Genomic DNA, 17,996 nt, shown 5'->3' on the forward strand with positions numbered 1-17,996 from the left:
GCATCACGCCGTGAGAAATGATGGGTTGTTCACCCCTCATACCAGCCTCTATGAGCGCGCGCGGATAAGAAAATTACGCCATCGGAAGATAATTATGTAACTCGGTCTCTTAACAACCGGCTGCAAACGGTTCATACCCAGAGCAGTTTGACTGACAGGCTCTCTGCATGCCTCTATATAAGAGGAGGGAGGTGGGTGCTTTAGTCACTGTTGTGCCTTTAGTCCTGCAGACTGTGGATGTTGAGAACCAACGTGGACTTAACCCTTTTTACGCACGAGGTTTACAGGAGTTACCACTTCTTATTCCTTTTGTCATCGGCTTTTTCATTTGACTTTTGTCGGATATCTGACGGACTGAAACATAACGTCTGCCTTCGTCAGGTAAGTTAAATGGACGGCACTTTTTTCGTTTAACTTTATTATGTGGATTGATGGTTTACAGTCAAGGGGCAGTTGAACAGCGCTAAGTAATTAATTAGGCTACTTGTTGGGTGAAAACACTTTAAGGAAAGTTAAAGAGTTTTCAGATGCTGTAAACGGTAGATTGCAGTTAAATATCCGGGATTTTTTTTATACTTCTATTGTATCTATTTCACTATTTCTTGAAGTATTAACTGAGAGGCTCAAAGGCAAACCCAACATTTCAGATGGACCCAAGGTGTCGCCACAAAACACATAAAAACGAATAATAATATAAAATATTTCTGTTTCTTTTGAAGGAGATATGATACTCAGGAGGTGTCTCTTCTTGCTGCTCTTATCATTTAATTTCCTCCACGCTTTACCTCAAGGTAAGTGGAACAATTTTAACTGTGACTGCAATGCTGACTTTTAATAGGAAGTTATTATTATGATTTTGTTTAAGTTAAGACCAAACTCAATGCTAGCACAACTATAACTTAAGGTGCCATTCCAGTGACGTTTTTAAGATTCTTTGAATAGTTTTCAATGTGTATATGCCTTATGCCATTTTCTCTTGTTTTCAAGACAGTATTTGATCAATATGTATTATCTTTCCATAAACAGTCCCTATGCATTTCTTTTGGTCTAACTTGTAGATGGTGAGCAGGAGGATGAGACCTTATTCGACTTGTTTGAAATCACCCACATTTCTCGCAAGACCCTGGGGGCCAAACAGTTTCGGGGCCAAGACTCAGAAGCCCCAGCTTTCCGCTTTATCCGCTTCGACCACCTGCCCCCAGTGAGCACCCCCATACTAAAACAAATACTACGTCAGATTCAAAACAATGAGGGCTTTGTGTTTGTGGCCAGCATCCGCCAGGACCGCGCCTCAAGGGGCACCCTGATTGGTTTGGAGACCTCTGATGGCAGGCGGCAGTTTGAGATTGTGTCCAACGGACGTGCCAACACTCTGGACCTGGTGTACTGGGTGGACGGCTCCCAGAACGTGGTTTCGTTTGAGGATGTGGACCTTTCTGACTCACAGTGGAAGAATATCACACTTCATGTTCATGGGGAAAATGCAAACCTGTTTGTTGGCTGCAGCCTGGTAGACAGCTTCATCCTGGATGAGCCTTTCTACGAGCACCTGCAGGCTGAGGGAAGCCTCATGTATGTTGCCAAGGGATCCACCCGGGAGAACCACTTCAGGGTAAGACTTTGGCTTGTGACAAGCTAGACAAGGATTTCCTAGCATCTGGAAACGTACGTCTTTCTACTTCAGTCCTTTTGTGAATTTTCTGGCTGGATTGCAGAAGTTTAACGGCCCTAGAATATTGTGTTACCTTTCATAAATTACAAGAAACTGTTATCTTAACAAAGCCTGTAATAAAAGCTCATTTTAAACAACAGTTTCCAGAAGAAGAGACATGCATATTCCCTCTTTAAAGTGTGGCAGAGTGGCTCAATGTTGCCCTGGTCTTGTCTGAAAAAGACTCCAGATTTAGACTCTAAATTACCCCTGTCTGTAAAATTGAGGGTGACAAGGTCAAGAGGGAAAGTGTTTCTCTTTTCACAATGCATGCTTGAACAGTAGTAAGTGTTCATTCAAAAGGGACATATGTCATTCCTAAAATATGCCAAAATATGCAATAGAGACACATATTTTCTTTCCAAACAGGGCCTCCTGCAGAATGTGCGTTTTATCTTTGACACCACAGTGGAAGACATCCTGCTGAGCAGAGACTGCGAGGTCCTCAAACAAGGTAAGAGTGGATTTTTTGTGTTGTTTTCTTTAGTTTAAACCACTGTCACCCAACAGTTCCTGACAAACTCATGCAGTGAGAACAATTTCTATTTGTGAGGTTTTCATAAGCCAAATGATGAGTCAAAATAATTATATTTCCTAAGTGTTTGAAGCCCAATACCTTGCAGATGTGATCGGGAAACTCTTTCACATGCAATCCTCCAGAGCATGGTATCTGTGTTTTGTTAAGCATAAACGAAAGCAACTTGCCAGACAAAACAGTTTAGCAAACTCAGAGCCTCTCTTTGTTCAAATGTAGCTTGTTTTTGTCTTTTTCTTTCTAAAGTGGATCAAGAAAGTTGCAGCTTTGATATGCGGCAGGATCTCCCACTATTACTTTGTGTTTACGGAAACAACAGTGTCGATGCAGTGGCTTGATGTCGATCAGTGTGTGTGGTGAAAAAAAGGAGATACAGATGCTCACATTTATTTCCATTGGCATTGGACTTGGGATAATGCCTGAGAAAGAAAAGAGAAAGTGAATGCTATACTGCAGAGCAGGGTGCTTCCATTTCCAGCTGCACACACACACAAACACACATACACACAATGAAGTCATGAATTGGCTGATTAGGTAGCTTTTCTCAGCTGAAGCTTTGCTCGCATGAGGAACAGTACCTCATGATCATCACACACAAAAAAGGATACAGATATCCCAGTTAATATGTACATAATCATCATTTTCAACAAAGCTAAAGGGTCACAAGAGCTGGAAACAGTGTCTTTAGTTTGCTGTGACAAAGCAAATCAATATGTGGTCGGCATGTTTGTGCGTGACAGAGCTGTTTTAGATGCCACAAGCTGTGTTGAAAGAGTTTATTTTTTTTAACAAAAGTCACCAAGGCTTGGAGGTTTTCTGCATGCTGGCTAGTACCAGTCAAGGTTCTGCCCTGGCAGCAATTCTAATGCCAAAAGTCACTCATAAACTCACATAACCCGCACTCATAAAAACTGTCATGTTGGACATTAATGAGCAGTATTAAAACTACACAAGCTCTCGGCCCTTTTTTTGAAATTCTTTCCTCGATCTACTTTGAGGAAAAAAAGAGAGTGTCTATCAGGGAGAGAAGAATGTTTAAATGCTTTCACAGACGAGCTTGCGCACGTTCACACGCACACACAGCGTGAAGCCCTCCTGAGATTTGAATGAATCTAGCAGACTGAAAGGGAAAGAAAACATAGCACTGGCTACAGTGGGACATCATTGAGCAATTTGGACGACTACTTGATTTAGAGTCCCCATGTCTGCTATTAATCTTCACCAATTTACATTGTAAGATCCAAACCAGTTGCCGATATGTGCTGTGCTTTGGCTGACTGACAGGCATTCCATGGAGCTTTGATATGTGTCTTGTGTGTTTGTTTTCAGCATCACACAGCCAAAGTCGCTGAAGTTAAGTGGTTTGAGATACAAATTAGGAAAATAAATTAAGGGAGTTTAAAAGACAGATACTCATAATTTCATATGGTTTAGTGTATTCCCACCCTACAAAAGATTCCCTGTTTTCTCTGTGATTTGTATTTTCGCCTGTCAGATTTGCAGATTGTCTGCTTCAACTCGAGGGATTTCACACACTTTGGAGATGAGGGTATTTCTAGTGCTTGTGCTACGGATCAGCTGTAAGAAAAAGACCATGAGCTTCACAGGCTGCTTGTAAACCCATCTGTGTGGTCACTTGGTCTGTTAAGTTCATATAGGAAGTGTCCACTTCTATAAAAGGTCCAGAGGATTTATAACGGTGTGGTTTCTCCTCACTTCTCGAATACCAATATTTTGTTTCAATCCCCTCCCACAGCCAACCCTTGCTGTCATCTCTGGTGGACAGATTTACCGTCAGTGTTTCAAACAGATACATTTGTCAAATCAAACCCATGCTGAGTGAACATCTGTTTTGGAGAACAAAACCAAACATTGTAATTACCGCATTGTTGTGATCTTTTTACCGGATACAAAAAAAACGGAAATCACTCCGTTCCCTAAACAAAGTCCTTGTGTTTCAATCATCAGACCCCTCAAGTGTGTTTCCCATCACCAATGTTTGTCCTTCATTTGATTTGTATCTTCGTTGTCTTGATGTCTCTATTTTGCCCCCTCCAGATGATGCCAATATTGTGAGCGAGAGCAGAGAAATTGTAGATGTGAGTCCTTCCATCACCACAAACATTATCGGTCAGAAGACAGACGATGTGGGCTCAGATATGTGCGAGCGCTCCTGCGAGGAACTTAGCACCATGTTCCAGGAGCTCAATGGCCTGCGTGTTGTCGTCAGCAACCTTATTGATGGCTTGCAAAAAGTGGTAAGTAGTAAAAGTGACATAGTGTAAATCATTGTGTTTGTGTTAGACAAGCTACTGCGTGTTTCCCTCTGCTTTACATGCCAATTTCAGTGCTGAATGGGAAAATCATTCAAATCAGTTTTTGTGTGAGGAAGGAAAATTTCACTGAATAATTGACATTTTAGGGAAACAAATTATACAATCCTCGCTGTGGTAGCCAGGAAGTAAGACGTTTTAATTAGGTTACTAGGTTACCTCCATTGGTTTGAAAGCAAACAGAAATAGCTGCAGGACTGTTTATAGAGTGGCCTGTGGTGGCTGAACCCGTGTGACTCCTGCTATCTGTGGCAGCGTGAGTCAGAAAGATTTTATGACATGTTACATGTGGATATAGGAAGTGTTCCCCTGGCAGCGATGGAGTCCAGTCTAATGTCTGGCTGTGTTTAAACAGTCCATGTGTTTCCTCTGGGAGCCTCCCAGCAATAAGAGAGTCTAAGCATGAACCTTGGGAGAAAAAAAAATGCGGCTGTGATGAGAAGGGTCCCTGAGGCTCTTCCAGATCGAGTGGTGTCTTAGATTCTAGTACTGCACGCTGCTGCCTCCTTTTTCCAACGGGAGGATGCTCACACACACCTTTGGCAATAGTTTATCGACTGACAGCTCCCAAGTGTTCAGGAGTCCAGCCAGAGATCCCCTGGTCTCCAACTAGGCTGGAGGTTACAATACGGACAACTAAGCAGCACATTTAATGGGCTGTTTTCCTTGAAACTTAGAGCAATAAAGACATGTAGTTTGCAATTTTGAGTAATGCAAATCACATTTTGAGTTAAACATTTTCTCATTAATAAAATGTAGTACCTTTTTCGTGTAGATTACCTCTTTGGGTTATTACATTTTTTTTATTTCTGGTCTTTGAGCTTTGTTTCTCTATTGAGGCCATCTCAAGACAAGAAAGATGTCTCATAATCATATGAAGTTGTCGACCTGAACTCTGATTATGAACTGGAGAGGAATATATGTTGGAAGAATAGGTTAATTAAAAGGGCTACATGCTGCTACATCAGAATCAGAATTAGAATCGGTTTTATTACCAAGTAGGTTGATACATACGAGGAATTAGCTATGGTATATATAGTGCATACAAAAACACAGAAAGAAGAATATGTAGCAAAACAAATAAAAATAAAAATAGGACTGTTGTGATTTGTCACTTATTATAACATGGAAAGTGATGTTCATGCTTTAACTGGTTTTCAACACAAGTGATGTGTTAAACTCTTTAAGTGAGAAACACTATTTCTACTGGGACATTATGCACTATTACCCTTTCCACCTAGTGAAAGGTAACCTCACATGTGCTCTCATGATGGAATCAGCTTGTCAGCAGGTGTATGCCTCTTTATGGAATGCAGCATACCTTTGTCATGAGTGTGCCCTAATCGTTTATGACTGATCTCCTCTCTGACTGCAAATATGTCTGTCTTTGTATGTTAAGACAGAGGAGAACACAGTCATGAAGGAGGCCCTTGGGAAGATGAAGAAGCCAAAAGAGAAAAACATGTGCTGGCAGGATGGCCGCCTCTTCGATGATAAGGAAGACTGGGTTGTAGACAGCTGCACCAAATGCACCTGCCAGGTAGTGCCAAGTGATGTGGAAATATGGACAGATTCACCGTGGATGTCAATGATCCTGATATATGTATTTCATTCATTCATGGCAGGAGTCCAAGATTGTGTGTCACCAAATCACATGCCCCCCAGTGGCCTGTGCCAGCCCGTCATTTATCGACGGAGAGTGCTGCCCAGTGTGTTTGCGTAAGTATTCAGATCCTCCCAGCATATAAACACAATTATTAACACATGCAGTTTTATGTGTGAATGCTATTTGAAATGAATGGTTCAATATGGCGTAAAAACAATAGTCCACACATATAAAGTTTTACCACAATAGTGTTGCAGCCAGTTGGTTTAAATGAGCGACCCACATATTTATGGGACAAAATATAAGTCACTCAGTGTGACTGCTGTGGGATTTTCAGATGACGTAATGCGATAAACAGGCTGACATAAATAATAAAAACAATGCAGTCATGATCCTTTGATGGTCATTTTGTAATTCCGTTTAAACATCGAGGAGAGGGGGAGTGTTTGCGAAAGAAAGTTGACTTTGTGCTTTTGCTTGTTCCAGCGATAGACAGTGAGGATGGCTGGTCTCCCTGGTCAGAGTGGACGGAGTGCACAGTCACCTGCGGGACAGGAACTCAACAGAGGGGTCGGTCATGTGATGCAACCAGCAACCCCTGCAGCGGATCTTCTATTCAGACCCGCAAGTGTAGCCTGAGCAGATGCGACAGCCGTGGTAAGGACGTTGTTGAAACTCTTCTGCCACTCAGTTCTCATTTAAACACTTGAGATGTATTAGCAACCTAAAGTGCAGTAGTGTTACTTGATCAAAGTATGATACCTTTGCCCAAATAAATATTTAAGACAAATAACAGTATGTGATGTGGGAGGGGGAAATATGCTGGAACTGTGAAAACCAGTTACATATTGCACTATTTCACTATTTCACTTTTTTCACTATTTTTCTTTTTGTATTTACTATTTACTTGCTCTATATTTTTCTGTTTATCTGTTTTATTGTGTTGCACTGTTGGAGGAGCCTGTGACCTAAGATTTTCATCGTCATAACTACACTGTAGCTATGTTCGTATGACCAATAAAAGCCTTGAACCTTGAACCTTGAACATATTATGATAGGATCCCTAAAAGTGCAAAATACCAATTGAACGCCTCTGTTTCTTTTTCAATCTGTCGAAAAAGGATCCAGTGAATCCCAGTTCAGCCCTGGAGCTCATGATATGGTTACTGGGTGTAGCCACTCAAATTAAATTCCAAATAAATCACTGAGTGTTCCACAGCGCTGTGACTCACCACTGCTTGCAAAAATAATTAATATTAATTAATTTGATCATTAAATGGACAGTACTATATGAAAGTGGAAGCCCAACCGTACGACTTTTGTGTTTCATAAATTGTAGGAGTAGCATGTGTTATTACTTGCAGCTTACATTACACTGCATCTGTGTGAGTGACTGAAACAGTCTAACCACTGGAGGTTAGTTTACCCACAATGACATAAATACTGGCGCAGGCATCATAGAACATCTTTGAAAGTGAGCCATCGTCGCCAGCATCACATATTGTTTACTTAAAGAAAATGTGGTGGCCATTTTCTTTGCTTTCTGCAAATTATACACGTCTGTAACTATTTGACTGAGTGGAAATCTAGAGGATAATATGTGACATGTGTTTTGTTGATCTCTGCATGATATGTTTGATGTTTGATACCCAGTTCGTCAGGACGGAGGGTGGAGTTTGTGGTCCCCATGGTCGTCCTGCTCAGTGACCTGTGGAGAAGGACAGATCACCAGGATACGACACTGCAATGCTCCCATGCCACAACTGGGGGGTACAGAGTGTGAGGGGAATGGGAGAGAGACTCAGCGCTGCACTGCAGAGCCCTGTCCAAGTGAGTGTTTCAGCCTGTTAACTCAAAAGCAGCATCTCCATTACAGCAGCATCCGTGTGAAAGAACCAGACTTTTCTCGACCCTTTTGGCTCACCCGAGGCAACGTTCCCCCTGTGTTGTGGACTGGATTCCTGTCTGTCGTTCAGAAAATGTTGACTCAAATCAGCTCTGTATGTTTTCTCTTGTAGTATTACGTTCCACGCTTCAGACTCTCTGGCTGCTTTTTTATAAAGAAAATGGCAAAAATATGTGTAGAATGAAATACTTGATGGCAAAAAAATGCACTCCTTATCATATATTTCCTTATCTTTTTAGTTGATGGTGGTTGGGGTCCTTGGTCTCCATGGGCAACCTGTTCTTCAACATGCGGAGGAGGGATCAAAAGTCGGGCGCGTGTGTGCAATAGTCCTCAACCTCAGTATGGTGGCAAGAAATGTATCGGGGAGGCTGAGGACAGTGACAGCTGTAACAAAAAAACCTGTCCTGTTGGTGAGCAGCGGTCATCTACATTAGCCACGCCATCTTCTTGCTCTAGGGATGTCAATGTCTGTCACTTATTATTTTACTGACTTACTATACCTGCTTAACACCACCATGTTTGCTAATTGTGCTGCTATGCTAAGTTAACATGCTAACACAGTAAACGTTCATGCTGTACAGGATGATCATTATACATGCTAAACACCACCATATTAGTATGCAACTGTCATTATGCACTATTTAGCTTTAAGCTAAAAGCAACACTGGCCTAAGTAGCATAGCTAACATGTCTGTAGACTGTTGAACTTGTCTTGATACTTTAAGATTATATTTCTGACAGATAGCATGCAAAATAAAAGTAAAAATATTTCTTGCAGAGTAGCTAAAGCCAGCACTGTTTTTGAAAGAAATGTTGTTAAATGTATTTTTTAACTTAAGTATCAATATTAAATAAATTATAAGTATCAATTTGAGTTAAAATCACATTTTAAAGTTGAATCATTTGGAGGCACACTATTCAGATATGTCCAACAATGTTTAATTCAATTTCCCTTGTTTGTGCCCATCTAAATCTTTTGCAGATGGCTGTCTGTCTAATCCTTGTTTTGGGGGAGTGGATTGCAACAGCTCTCCAGATGGATCCTGGGAGTGTGGCCCATGCCCTGCTGGTTTCCGTGGAAATGGTACCCACTGTGAAGATATCAATGAAGTAAAAACTCCTGTTTTTCTCATGTGCATGAACCAGACGTGTATTTAGTACTTCATTCATGTAATTATTTGTCTGAATTTCACTGATTCTTTTCATTCCCCTCTTACAGTGCGACATGGTCTCTGATGTTTGTTACAAAGGGAGTGGAGTGCAGCGCTGCGTCAACACCAACCCAGGGTTTCACTGCCTGCCCTGTCCGAAGCGCTACAAGGGCACCCAGCCTTTCGGTATGGGTGTGGAGGCTGCAAAGAAGAACAAACAAGTGAGTGAATGTTATTCACATTCAGTGCCAATAACAAACTATTGATTGGATGCTATTCAAACAGGGGTAGCATTTGAAGTGAGAACAAAATGCAGTAAAGAGAAGAAACATGTGGGCCTTTAGCTCCAGGCTAGGCTTTCAAAAGCAGCTGTGTGGATTTTTGTATGTCAGATCCAAATTGATGAATGATGGAAGAAGAACTTTGTGTGATTTACAAGCCTAGTTTTTTCTCTGAGAGTGTTTGTACTTCGTTGGAAGGGAAACCACTTCAGCTTGACCCAGTATCAGCGGGCAGAAGGAGCTGGAGGACATTTGGGAAACTTAAGAACAAACATATGTTACATATTTCTGTTACCTTAATTGCAAGATCAGAGGTAGATTGAAACTGTATTTGTTACTGTAGATGCTGAACAGATCAGTGCTTTTATTAAAGCAAAGCAATGGGAAGCTTTTCTTGACTTTGGCTCCCCTCACTAGATCTTCAAAACAAGTTAGATTCCACCGCTGTCATAGCTGCTAAGTTTTGAGCGGCATTACGAGTAATACGACATGTCATAAAAGTCACACTAATTACTTGATTGGAACACCCTTTTCTTCTCCTTTGTGATCATTGTATTCATAAACTCCTGAGCTACTCTGACTGACCCTTGCATAAATCCCTCTTGGACCATTATGTTCGTCTTTGGCCTTTGCAGCTGCTTGTCTTTGATATGATGCCCCAATTTTGTTAATTGATTTGGGAAAACAGGAATTGTCTCATTGCTTGTATTAAGGGGGTTCCATTTCACGGTTTTGATCAAAGGCCTGTCCTGTTGTCACTCTCTGCTCTATGAGCTCATGGAGTGGCATCCAGACTGCCTTCATGCTCATCCTCTGGTAATGAGTGGCAGCTGTGAATACCTTGTGCTGCAATAAAGGGGCAACAGTGGGTCATATGGATAATGCATTAAGTGGGATTTCATAAAATCAACTGTGCCCAGAAAAGCCATGCACTGTGGCCAAAATCTCTCCTTTAGATTCAGATAAGCCCTTTCTTTGAAGTAGCTTCCAAAAAGAAACCTTAAGGAAGTAGCAGTAAGATAAGTATTCTTGACTTCAACATGTCATCGATAACCTGCCGTGTTTTTCTTCAGGTGTGTGAGCCAGAGAACCCATGCAAGGACAAAACCCACAACTGTCACAAATATGCCGAATGCATCTACATCAGCCACTTCAGTGACCCTATGTACAAGTGTGAGTGCAGGACTGGTTACGCTGGAGACGGCTTTATTTGTGGAGAAGACTCAGATTTGGATGGCTGGCCCAATCAGAACCTTGTGTGTGGTGCCAACGACACCTATCACTGCAAGAAGGTATGTTCTTGTACTCCATTACCTTACTTGGTGTAGCCATTGCTGCAGTTATTATAAATGATGGTATCTGTGTCTTATTATTTTAGGATAACTGCCCTAGCCTTCCCAACTCTGGACAAGAAGACTTTGACAAAGACGGTCAAGGAGATGCTTGTGACAAGGATGACGACAATGATGGAATTCTCGACGAAAGGGTACAAGAGTTTTTAGCACATTTTCTATTAACACATTCATGATAATAAAAGTATTCCCTAACAACTACTGTTATTTCCCCCACAGGACAACTGCCCCTTACTTTACAATCCTCGCCAGTTTGACTTTGACAAGGATGAAGTTGGCGACCGCTGCGACAATTGTCCTTATGAGCACAACCCTGCTCAAATAGACACCGACCACAACGGAGAAGGGGACGCCTGCGCAATAGACATTGATGGAGATGGTAAAATGGCCAAACCTTAATAGATCAAATCAGTCCATCTAAGGCAGCCTATTATTATATTTGTACCTTAAATTCTCAATAAAACTGCCCTTTTTCCTCAGAAATTCTGAATGAGGCCGACAACTGTCCCTATGTGTACAACACTGAACAGAAGGACACTGACATGGATGGAGTTGGTGACCAGTGTGACAACTGTCCATTGTTACACAACCCCGACCAGGTGACATACCATACTGCATGATAATGGCACGTTACAGTAGGTGTAGGAAGTGTTAACCTCTGTCTGGTTTCATCCAACAGACTGACGTGGACAATGACTTGGTTGGAGATCAGTGTGACAATAACCAGGACATCGATGAGGACGGCCATCAGAACAACCTGGACAACTGTCCCTATGTGGCCAACGCCAACCAGGTGGACCATGACAAGGACGGCAAAGGAGACGCATGTGACTATGATGATGATGATGATGGTATACCTGACGACAAGGACAACTGCAGACTGACACCCAACGAAGACCAGATGGACTCTGATGGTGAGGATTTAACATTTAAAGTGTTAAAAGGGAGACATCTCCGCTGCCAATATCTCCATATGAAGCAACTCAAAATATTCAAGATTGATTAATAGCACTTCAGGTCATCGGAACATTTTGATTTTGTGGTTAACTGCCTCTTTAAAATGTTCCCCGACTTAAGTTACCTACAGCCATATTATTTTGCTGCGTACTATTTTAAGACTAGGGAACTTCATCAACTTATTTGTTGCTTACTTGCAAACATTATTTAATTAAAACTGACATCAAGATACATTTTGACATAAAGGGGTTAGCAGTTTATTGACAAAATAATCTCAACTCAAGGTCTGCACTCAGACTTTCACTCATTACTCTCTGACTCCATCACATTTAACTCAGCCTGCCGTCCCACAGATGTTTTCACAGTCAGCAATTAGCTCAACTGCAGCAGGTGTGAAATATGGTGGCTGTGGAAAAAGTCAACGGTCGGCTTGGCACAATTGATGTCATTCTGCATGACTTCAGTGAGCCGCCCAGCAGGGCACACGCCAGGCTGTGAAGTTTTTATTTCCCTCAGGCTTTGCTAGTGATTATTCCACAGTGCCCAATTTAAGCAGGGTTACCTGGAGTTTGTACAGCTGTCTGTAACCGAAAACAGACCGTGAAGGAGGAAGGCCCCGGACACTGACGCTTTCACAGCTCGTCAGATAGTGTTTATTTGATAGGATCGTTTTGGCCCAAGTGCAATAACAAAGCTGATGACAGAAAGCAGCTAGCTACTTCCACACTGTGGCCTTCATTAGCCTCTGGTGTCCTTTCCACTGTTTGGTCCTGGCCTTTAATAGACTCATATGCCAGTGGAAGTTATTCCAAGTATCAGTGGAAGTTGTCACAGCATGAAAAGATGGCTGATTTGCCTTATTAGACTTGGCCTAGGTATTAAAGCCAGCTTCCTGGGAGGAATCGTTTTTTCCCCCATTCATTTTTATATTGACTTGGAGGAGCTGCTTAGTACTCAGAGAAGAGGGAATTTTGTTATGATACTCACATGCTGCCATAGAGATTTTCCCATCTCTGGAGAAATAGGAAAAAATGTCATATAAATCTCTCATGTCTAAATGTAATTGGGTCAAACTAATTTATTTGATCTCTTTTTCTTGAGCAGGCGATGGGAGAGGAGATGCCTGCAAAGACGACTTTGACAACGACAGTATTCCAGATATTCTTGACGTGTGTCCGGAGAACAATGCCATCAGCATCACAGACTTCAGAAAGTTCCAGATGGTCCACTTGGATCCTAAGGGAACCACTCAAATCGATCCCAACTGGGTGGTCAGACATCAGGGCAAAGAGCTGGTCCAGACTGCCAACTCTGATCCAGGCCTCGCAATCGGTGAGCAGCATGCATATTTTTACTCCATTATTTTATGGGCTGCTCTTTGAATCTCTGTTTGACTTCACAGCTGTAATATTTGGCACGTTTCTGTCACACCATCACAGGTTTTGATGAGTTCAGTGCTGTGGACTTCAGCGGAACGATGTACGTGAACACGGACAGAGATGATGACTATGCAGGTTTTGTGTTCGGCTACCAGTCGAGTGGGCGCTTCTATGTCGTGATGTGGAAGCAGATCACGCAGACTTACTGGGAGGACAAGCCCTCGAAGGCCTTCGGCATCTCCGGTGTTTCACTCAAAGTGGTCAACTCCACCACTGGCACAGGAGAAAACCTCAGGAATGCTTTGTGGCACACGGGCAACACTGCTGGACAGGTGGGCTTCAGGCTTGATGATCTTTAGTTTATTTTAAAGGTCCCCTATTATACTCTTTTTCAACAGTATATTATAGGTCTCAGATATATACAAAACATGTCTCTGAAGTGTTTGGCTCGAAATACCAAACAGGTCATGCATTGTAGCATCCCATAACACCCTGTGTTTCAGCCCTAAATGCAAATGAACAGCCAAACCCCACGCCCATTTACGAAGAGTTTGGTTTAAAAAAACACAAGGGTGCCCTAGGAGGAGATTCAGGTAATAATTTGGGGGGGGGGTTACCTTGGTTGGTGAATGGCTAATGGTTACACAAGCAAAAAAATCGTTATGACATCACAAAGTTGCCCAAATCTGATCAGCTCATTTTCAGACAGGTTTTTATATAGATGGATCAGGACAAAAAGAGAGAGAATCTTTTTTCATGACACTTTTGAATCTCTTAACACAATGGGGACACATATTTATGTATAAAATACATGAGACGTGGATTTTGCATAATAGGTGACCTCAAAAGGCTGAAGCTGTATTAAATGCTGTTAACTATTTGACATAGGTGCGGACTCTGTGGCATGACCCCAAAAACATTGGCTGGAAGGATTACACCGCCTACAGGTGGCATCTCATCCACAGGCCAAAGACTGGTTTTATAAGGTAAGAAACAAAGTTGACCATAAAAGGAATACCCATTGCTATTCTGTTAAAAATCTCTCTAATGCAGTTTGTTGGAAATACTGTCCATTAGTAATCATTGTAATCTCAACTCATTAAGAAGTTAATGTCTGACCTGTATTCTGCAGGGTTGTGGTCTATGAAGGTAAACAGATCATGGCTGACTCAGGACCAGTTTATGACAAGACGTTTGCCGGAGGAAGGTTAGGCTTGTTTGTCTTCTCACAAGAACTGGTGTTCTTCTCCGACCTCAAGTATGATTGCAGAGGTTAGTACAAACGCTTTGATTACTTTAAAATTCTAACTATAAACGGTTCTGTTTTGTTATAGAAATAATGACGTGTGTATGTGCGTGCATGTATAATGGCACATTTCAAAAACAGCAACTCGGAAAAACATTATATGACACTTTAACTTGTCTGCTTAACCTCAGGAGCCAGGTTAAAGCATCACGGGATACGTATTCCAAACATTTCCCAAACATTTGACCATAGTTTATTTAGCTAAAAGTATTTTAAAAAGCAAAGCTTTTAGCTTGTCAAAGTAAAAGCAATATTTTTACCATATGTAGAAACCAATATAGCTTTTCTGCAACAGAAATGATTCACAATTGTATGAATTCATATCCAAAGAATGACTGATTTTGTTTCAACTGTTGGATCAAAATAGTTTGTAATGAATAGCATTGAAGGGTTCACAATTCGATTAAATCTGGTTTGAACTGATTCATAATTATTAATACCTTATACAAAAATTAACTATTTTATGGGTTTGGGAAGCTAAGTAAAACATTTCTGTCACTGGGGCAGGAGAAGTTATTCTTCTAACAAACACAGACATACAAACAGACATAGTATTTAGCTAGGTAACACTTCAAATATAAATACTGTCTTATTATGGATTTGACTAAAATAAATGTAGTGTTTAGTGCTGTAAGTGTATTCAACCATCATTTAAATTCTGTGGACAACACTTAGGTGCTTATTGTACAAATAGTTGTTGAAGAGTTTAGTTTGGGGATTTATGTGTGTGATGTGTGTATACTGTATGTATTTGTATGTAAGTGGACACGCAAATGTTCCAAATACGTCAACCTGTATACACCTCAAAGATCAGACACTGTGGGAGAAAACCCTCTCCATCTGTGAATGATTCTGGGTAAAGTATTTAAACCTTCAACATCTTTTTCAAACCTCAGATAAGTCGGAGTGGCCAACAGTGTTCATAAGGTAACGATGAGAGGGGTTACGTGTTGTGTGTTGGCTGAAATTGAATGGTCACGCTATGTTCCTGCCTGTCAGCTTGCCTATGTACAATGCCCCAGATGCATTGTGAAAGACCTTGCGTGTTGGTCCAAGGATCTTCTGTTGAGTGCTAAACACTGGAAAAATGAGCCTGCAGCCTTTTCACAATCACGGCCACAGATATTAAAGTCACGCTTTCATTTTTGACGCACACCGTGCACATGTTGTTGCTGCTCCCTGGCACTTTGACTGTGTGAACCTCCTTGAGTGTCCCAGTTTTGATTATAAATGTGGCGGTAATGGAAGCTGTTTTCTCAATCTTTCCACAGATAACTGAATCAAGTCTGATAGAACAAAACGTCAGGAGGCAATAGACAAGAATTCCTCAAAGTAAACATCACGTCATCGCCAAATCCATTGCAGCGTAAATGAGACTTTCCATACTTCTCCATGCTTTGCCTTGAACCGGGGAAAGCATGGCTGTTGACTTGTACATTTCTGAAGCTGGGAAAGAAGAACTGGTGGGATTGGACACGTTTTTTTGTTGTTGAAAAAAAGCAGATTATCTAATTATACCTATGTCTACATTTAATAGGGTTTATTGTACAACCACTTACACGCTGTTAATGCTTTCCTTCAGTTTGTAATAACTTGTGACTCTTTAATACATTTGTGTCTGTTTGGTGTTACGAGGCTCATTCATGGCTAATCAAACAGTTTATACAAACATAAACTGTAACCAAAGCATAACATTCCTATTTATCCATTCTTTTCATCCTGAATGTTTTTTACAGAAAATGATTTAAATAAGCCATTTTAGTAAATGCCAAAGATGTTTATACTAAGTCTGTATTATATTTCCTTTTTGTAAATTATTTATGCTCTGCTTGTTTTGTTTGTTGGCATTTTTTGCTAGAGTTTGTAAATAATTATTTATTTGTTTACACTGACAAAACGCATAATTGAATATCACAATCACAAGATAACACCAAATAGTATTGCAAGATGTGTAGTATTGTCATGCATTTCCTTCACTTGTTAGTTTTTCAAATGTTTCACATCAACTGTAGCATAAGGCTTTGGAGAGGATAAACATCAGCTGTGTTTATGTGTGTGATAGTCGCTGCCAGAGGAAGTTAATTCTGGTTACACGTGTGTTTCAAAAAGCTAATGTTTGTTTTCTTGGCTGTACAGGAAGGGCTTCATTGTCCTCAGAGTGATATATTTCTTTTGTACACGTGGAACATTTTTCAGTACTCCTACACGTCTATAGGAACTTAAAATAGTCCATCTTCAAAAAAAGGCACGGTAGCTTTTCCTCTATGATATTGAAACACAATATGTCATACTAAAAAAAAGAAAGCACATCCAGGTTTCAAAGTCAGTGGAATGGTATTGAAATGAAATGAAATGCAGTTTAATTGCCTGATTCCTAAGTACTGCCTGAGAGACATGTCACATATCACAACAGCTAAGAGTCATGAAAATGAATCACAGTGAAAATATTCTATACAAATGCCTTTTTCATTTTTATGTTAGTCACAAATCTCACTTATGAATGTTTTGAAGCTTTACAAGTGTTGTTGGAAATGGAATCCAGATGAAGGTCTCTAAAAACAAAGTTTGACTGTGTAGTGTGTACAGCCGTGTTGTTGTAAGTCTGTGTAACAGCCGTGCTCTTCCACGTTTGGTTTCCATCTTGTTCATTTTGTTGAGAGTTTGCAATGCACAAAATGTTAACGATTTTTTTGCATACTTGTGTTGTTAGATATACATTTTCTACAAACTTCAGTGTAAGAGTGTTCTGTTTTCATAAATAAATCTCTTGTACACCATTTTGTTGAGGATTGAAAATTATTCTATTATGATTACTCATATAATAAATACATATTGCTGCTTACCCAACATTAAACATACAGTATAAAATAAAGCTGGACACAGTTTAAAGGATAAGGCTGGTTTTCATTTAAAAAAATGTATTGTCAACAAATCCATAAAAAAGACCAAATCCAACACTTTGTTTAGGACTTCCCTAAGTATTTTGTCAGCAGAGGTCTTTGAGATAATGTACCTAGGGTTTTCTGAATTGACAATTGCATCAGTCCATCTGTCTCAGTGCGGAAACTAGTGGATGGTTTAAGTAAATGATGGAGAAGCCAGGAAAAAAATGCGTTATTGAGGAAAACTGGGAGTCCAAAGTTTGCTCTCGTAGCTCTGTGGGAGAGATATTTAGATTGAGGCTCTAGGAATTGTCCATGTGGCACACACCAAAGTCAGGCTGGTCTGAAGCCCAGAGCACGTTCCAGGGTGGTTCACACACTGTGCCAGAGGATGTCAATGTGTGACACACTAAACCAGCCTTTTCTGTTGAGGTAAGGATTCAACAACAGTAAAACACTTATAAAGGAGAAAGCACACTGGTTGCAATTGATTAATAGAGCATCAAATAATCTTCACTTTGACTAGTGGTGGATATGAAAGCAAGAATGCAACGTGAGCGTGTTCTTGGAGGTAACCTTTGGATATTGAGCTTG

At 40.8% G+C, this 17,996-nt stretch overlaps 1 protein-coding gene across 1 annotated transcript; it reads left to right on the forward strand.

Annotated features, from left to right (window-relative positions):
• Nucleotides 1–239: 239 nt before the first annotated feature.
• thbs2a (thrombospondin 2a) lies at nt 240–17,291 on the forward strand. Its single transcript, XM_034152508.1, has 23 exons — nt 240–381; nt 720–791; nt 1,059–1,612; nt 2,081–2,165; nt 4,305–4,504; nt 5,979–6,119; nt 6,205–6,298; nt 6,672–6,842; nt 7,839–8,015; nt 8,331–8,504; nt 9,077–9,204; nt 9,314–9,466; nt 10,600–10,818; nt 10,905–11,012; nt 11,098–11,257; nt 11,359–11,477; nt 11,558–11,792; nt 12,940–13,167; nt 13,275–13,546; nt 14,103–14,200; nt 14,347–14,486; nt 15,417–15,447; nt 15,792–17,291. The coding sequence occupies exons 2-23, from the start codon at nt 725–727 to the stop codon at nt 15,793–15,795; spliced, it is 3,558 nt and encodes a 1,185-aa protein (XP_034008399.1). The 5' UTR covers nt 240–381; nt 720–724; the 3' UTR covers nt 15,796–17,291.
• The last annotated feature ends 705 nt before the right edge of the window (nt 17,292–17,996 follow it).

Source organism: Trematomus bernacchii, unplaced genomic scaffold, assembly GCF_902827165.1.
Source record: "Trematomus bernacchii unplaced genomic scaffold, fTreBer1.1, whole genome shotgun sequence".
In the NCBI taxonomy this organism is placed as follows: Eukaryota; Metazoa; Chordata; class Actinopteri; order Perciformes; family Nototheniidae; genus Trematomus; species Trematomus bernacchii.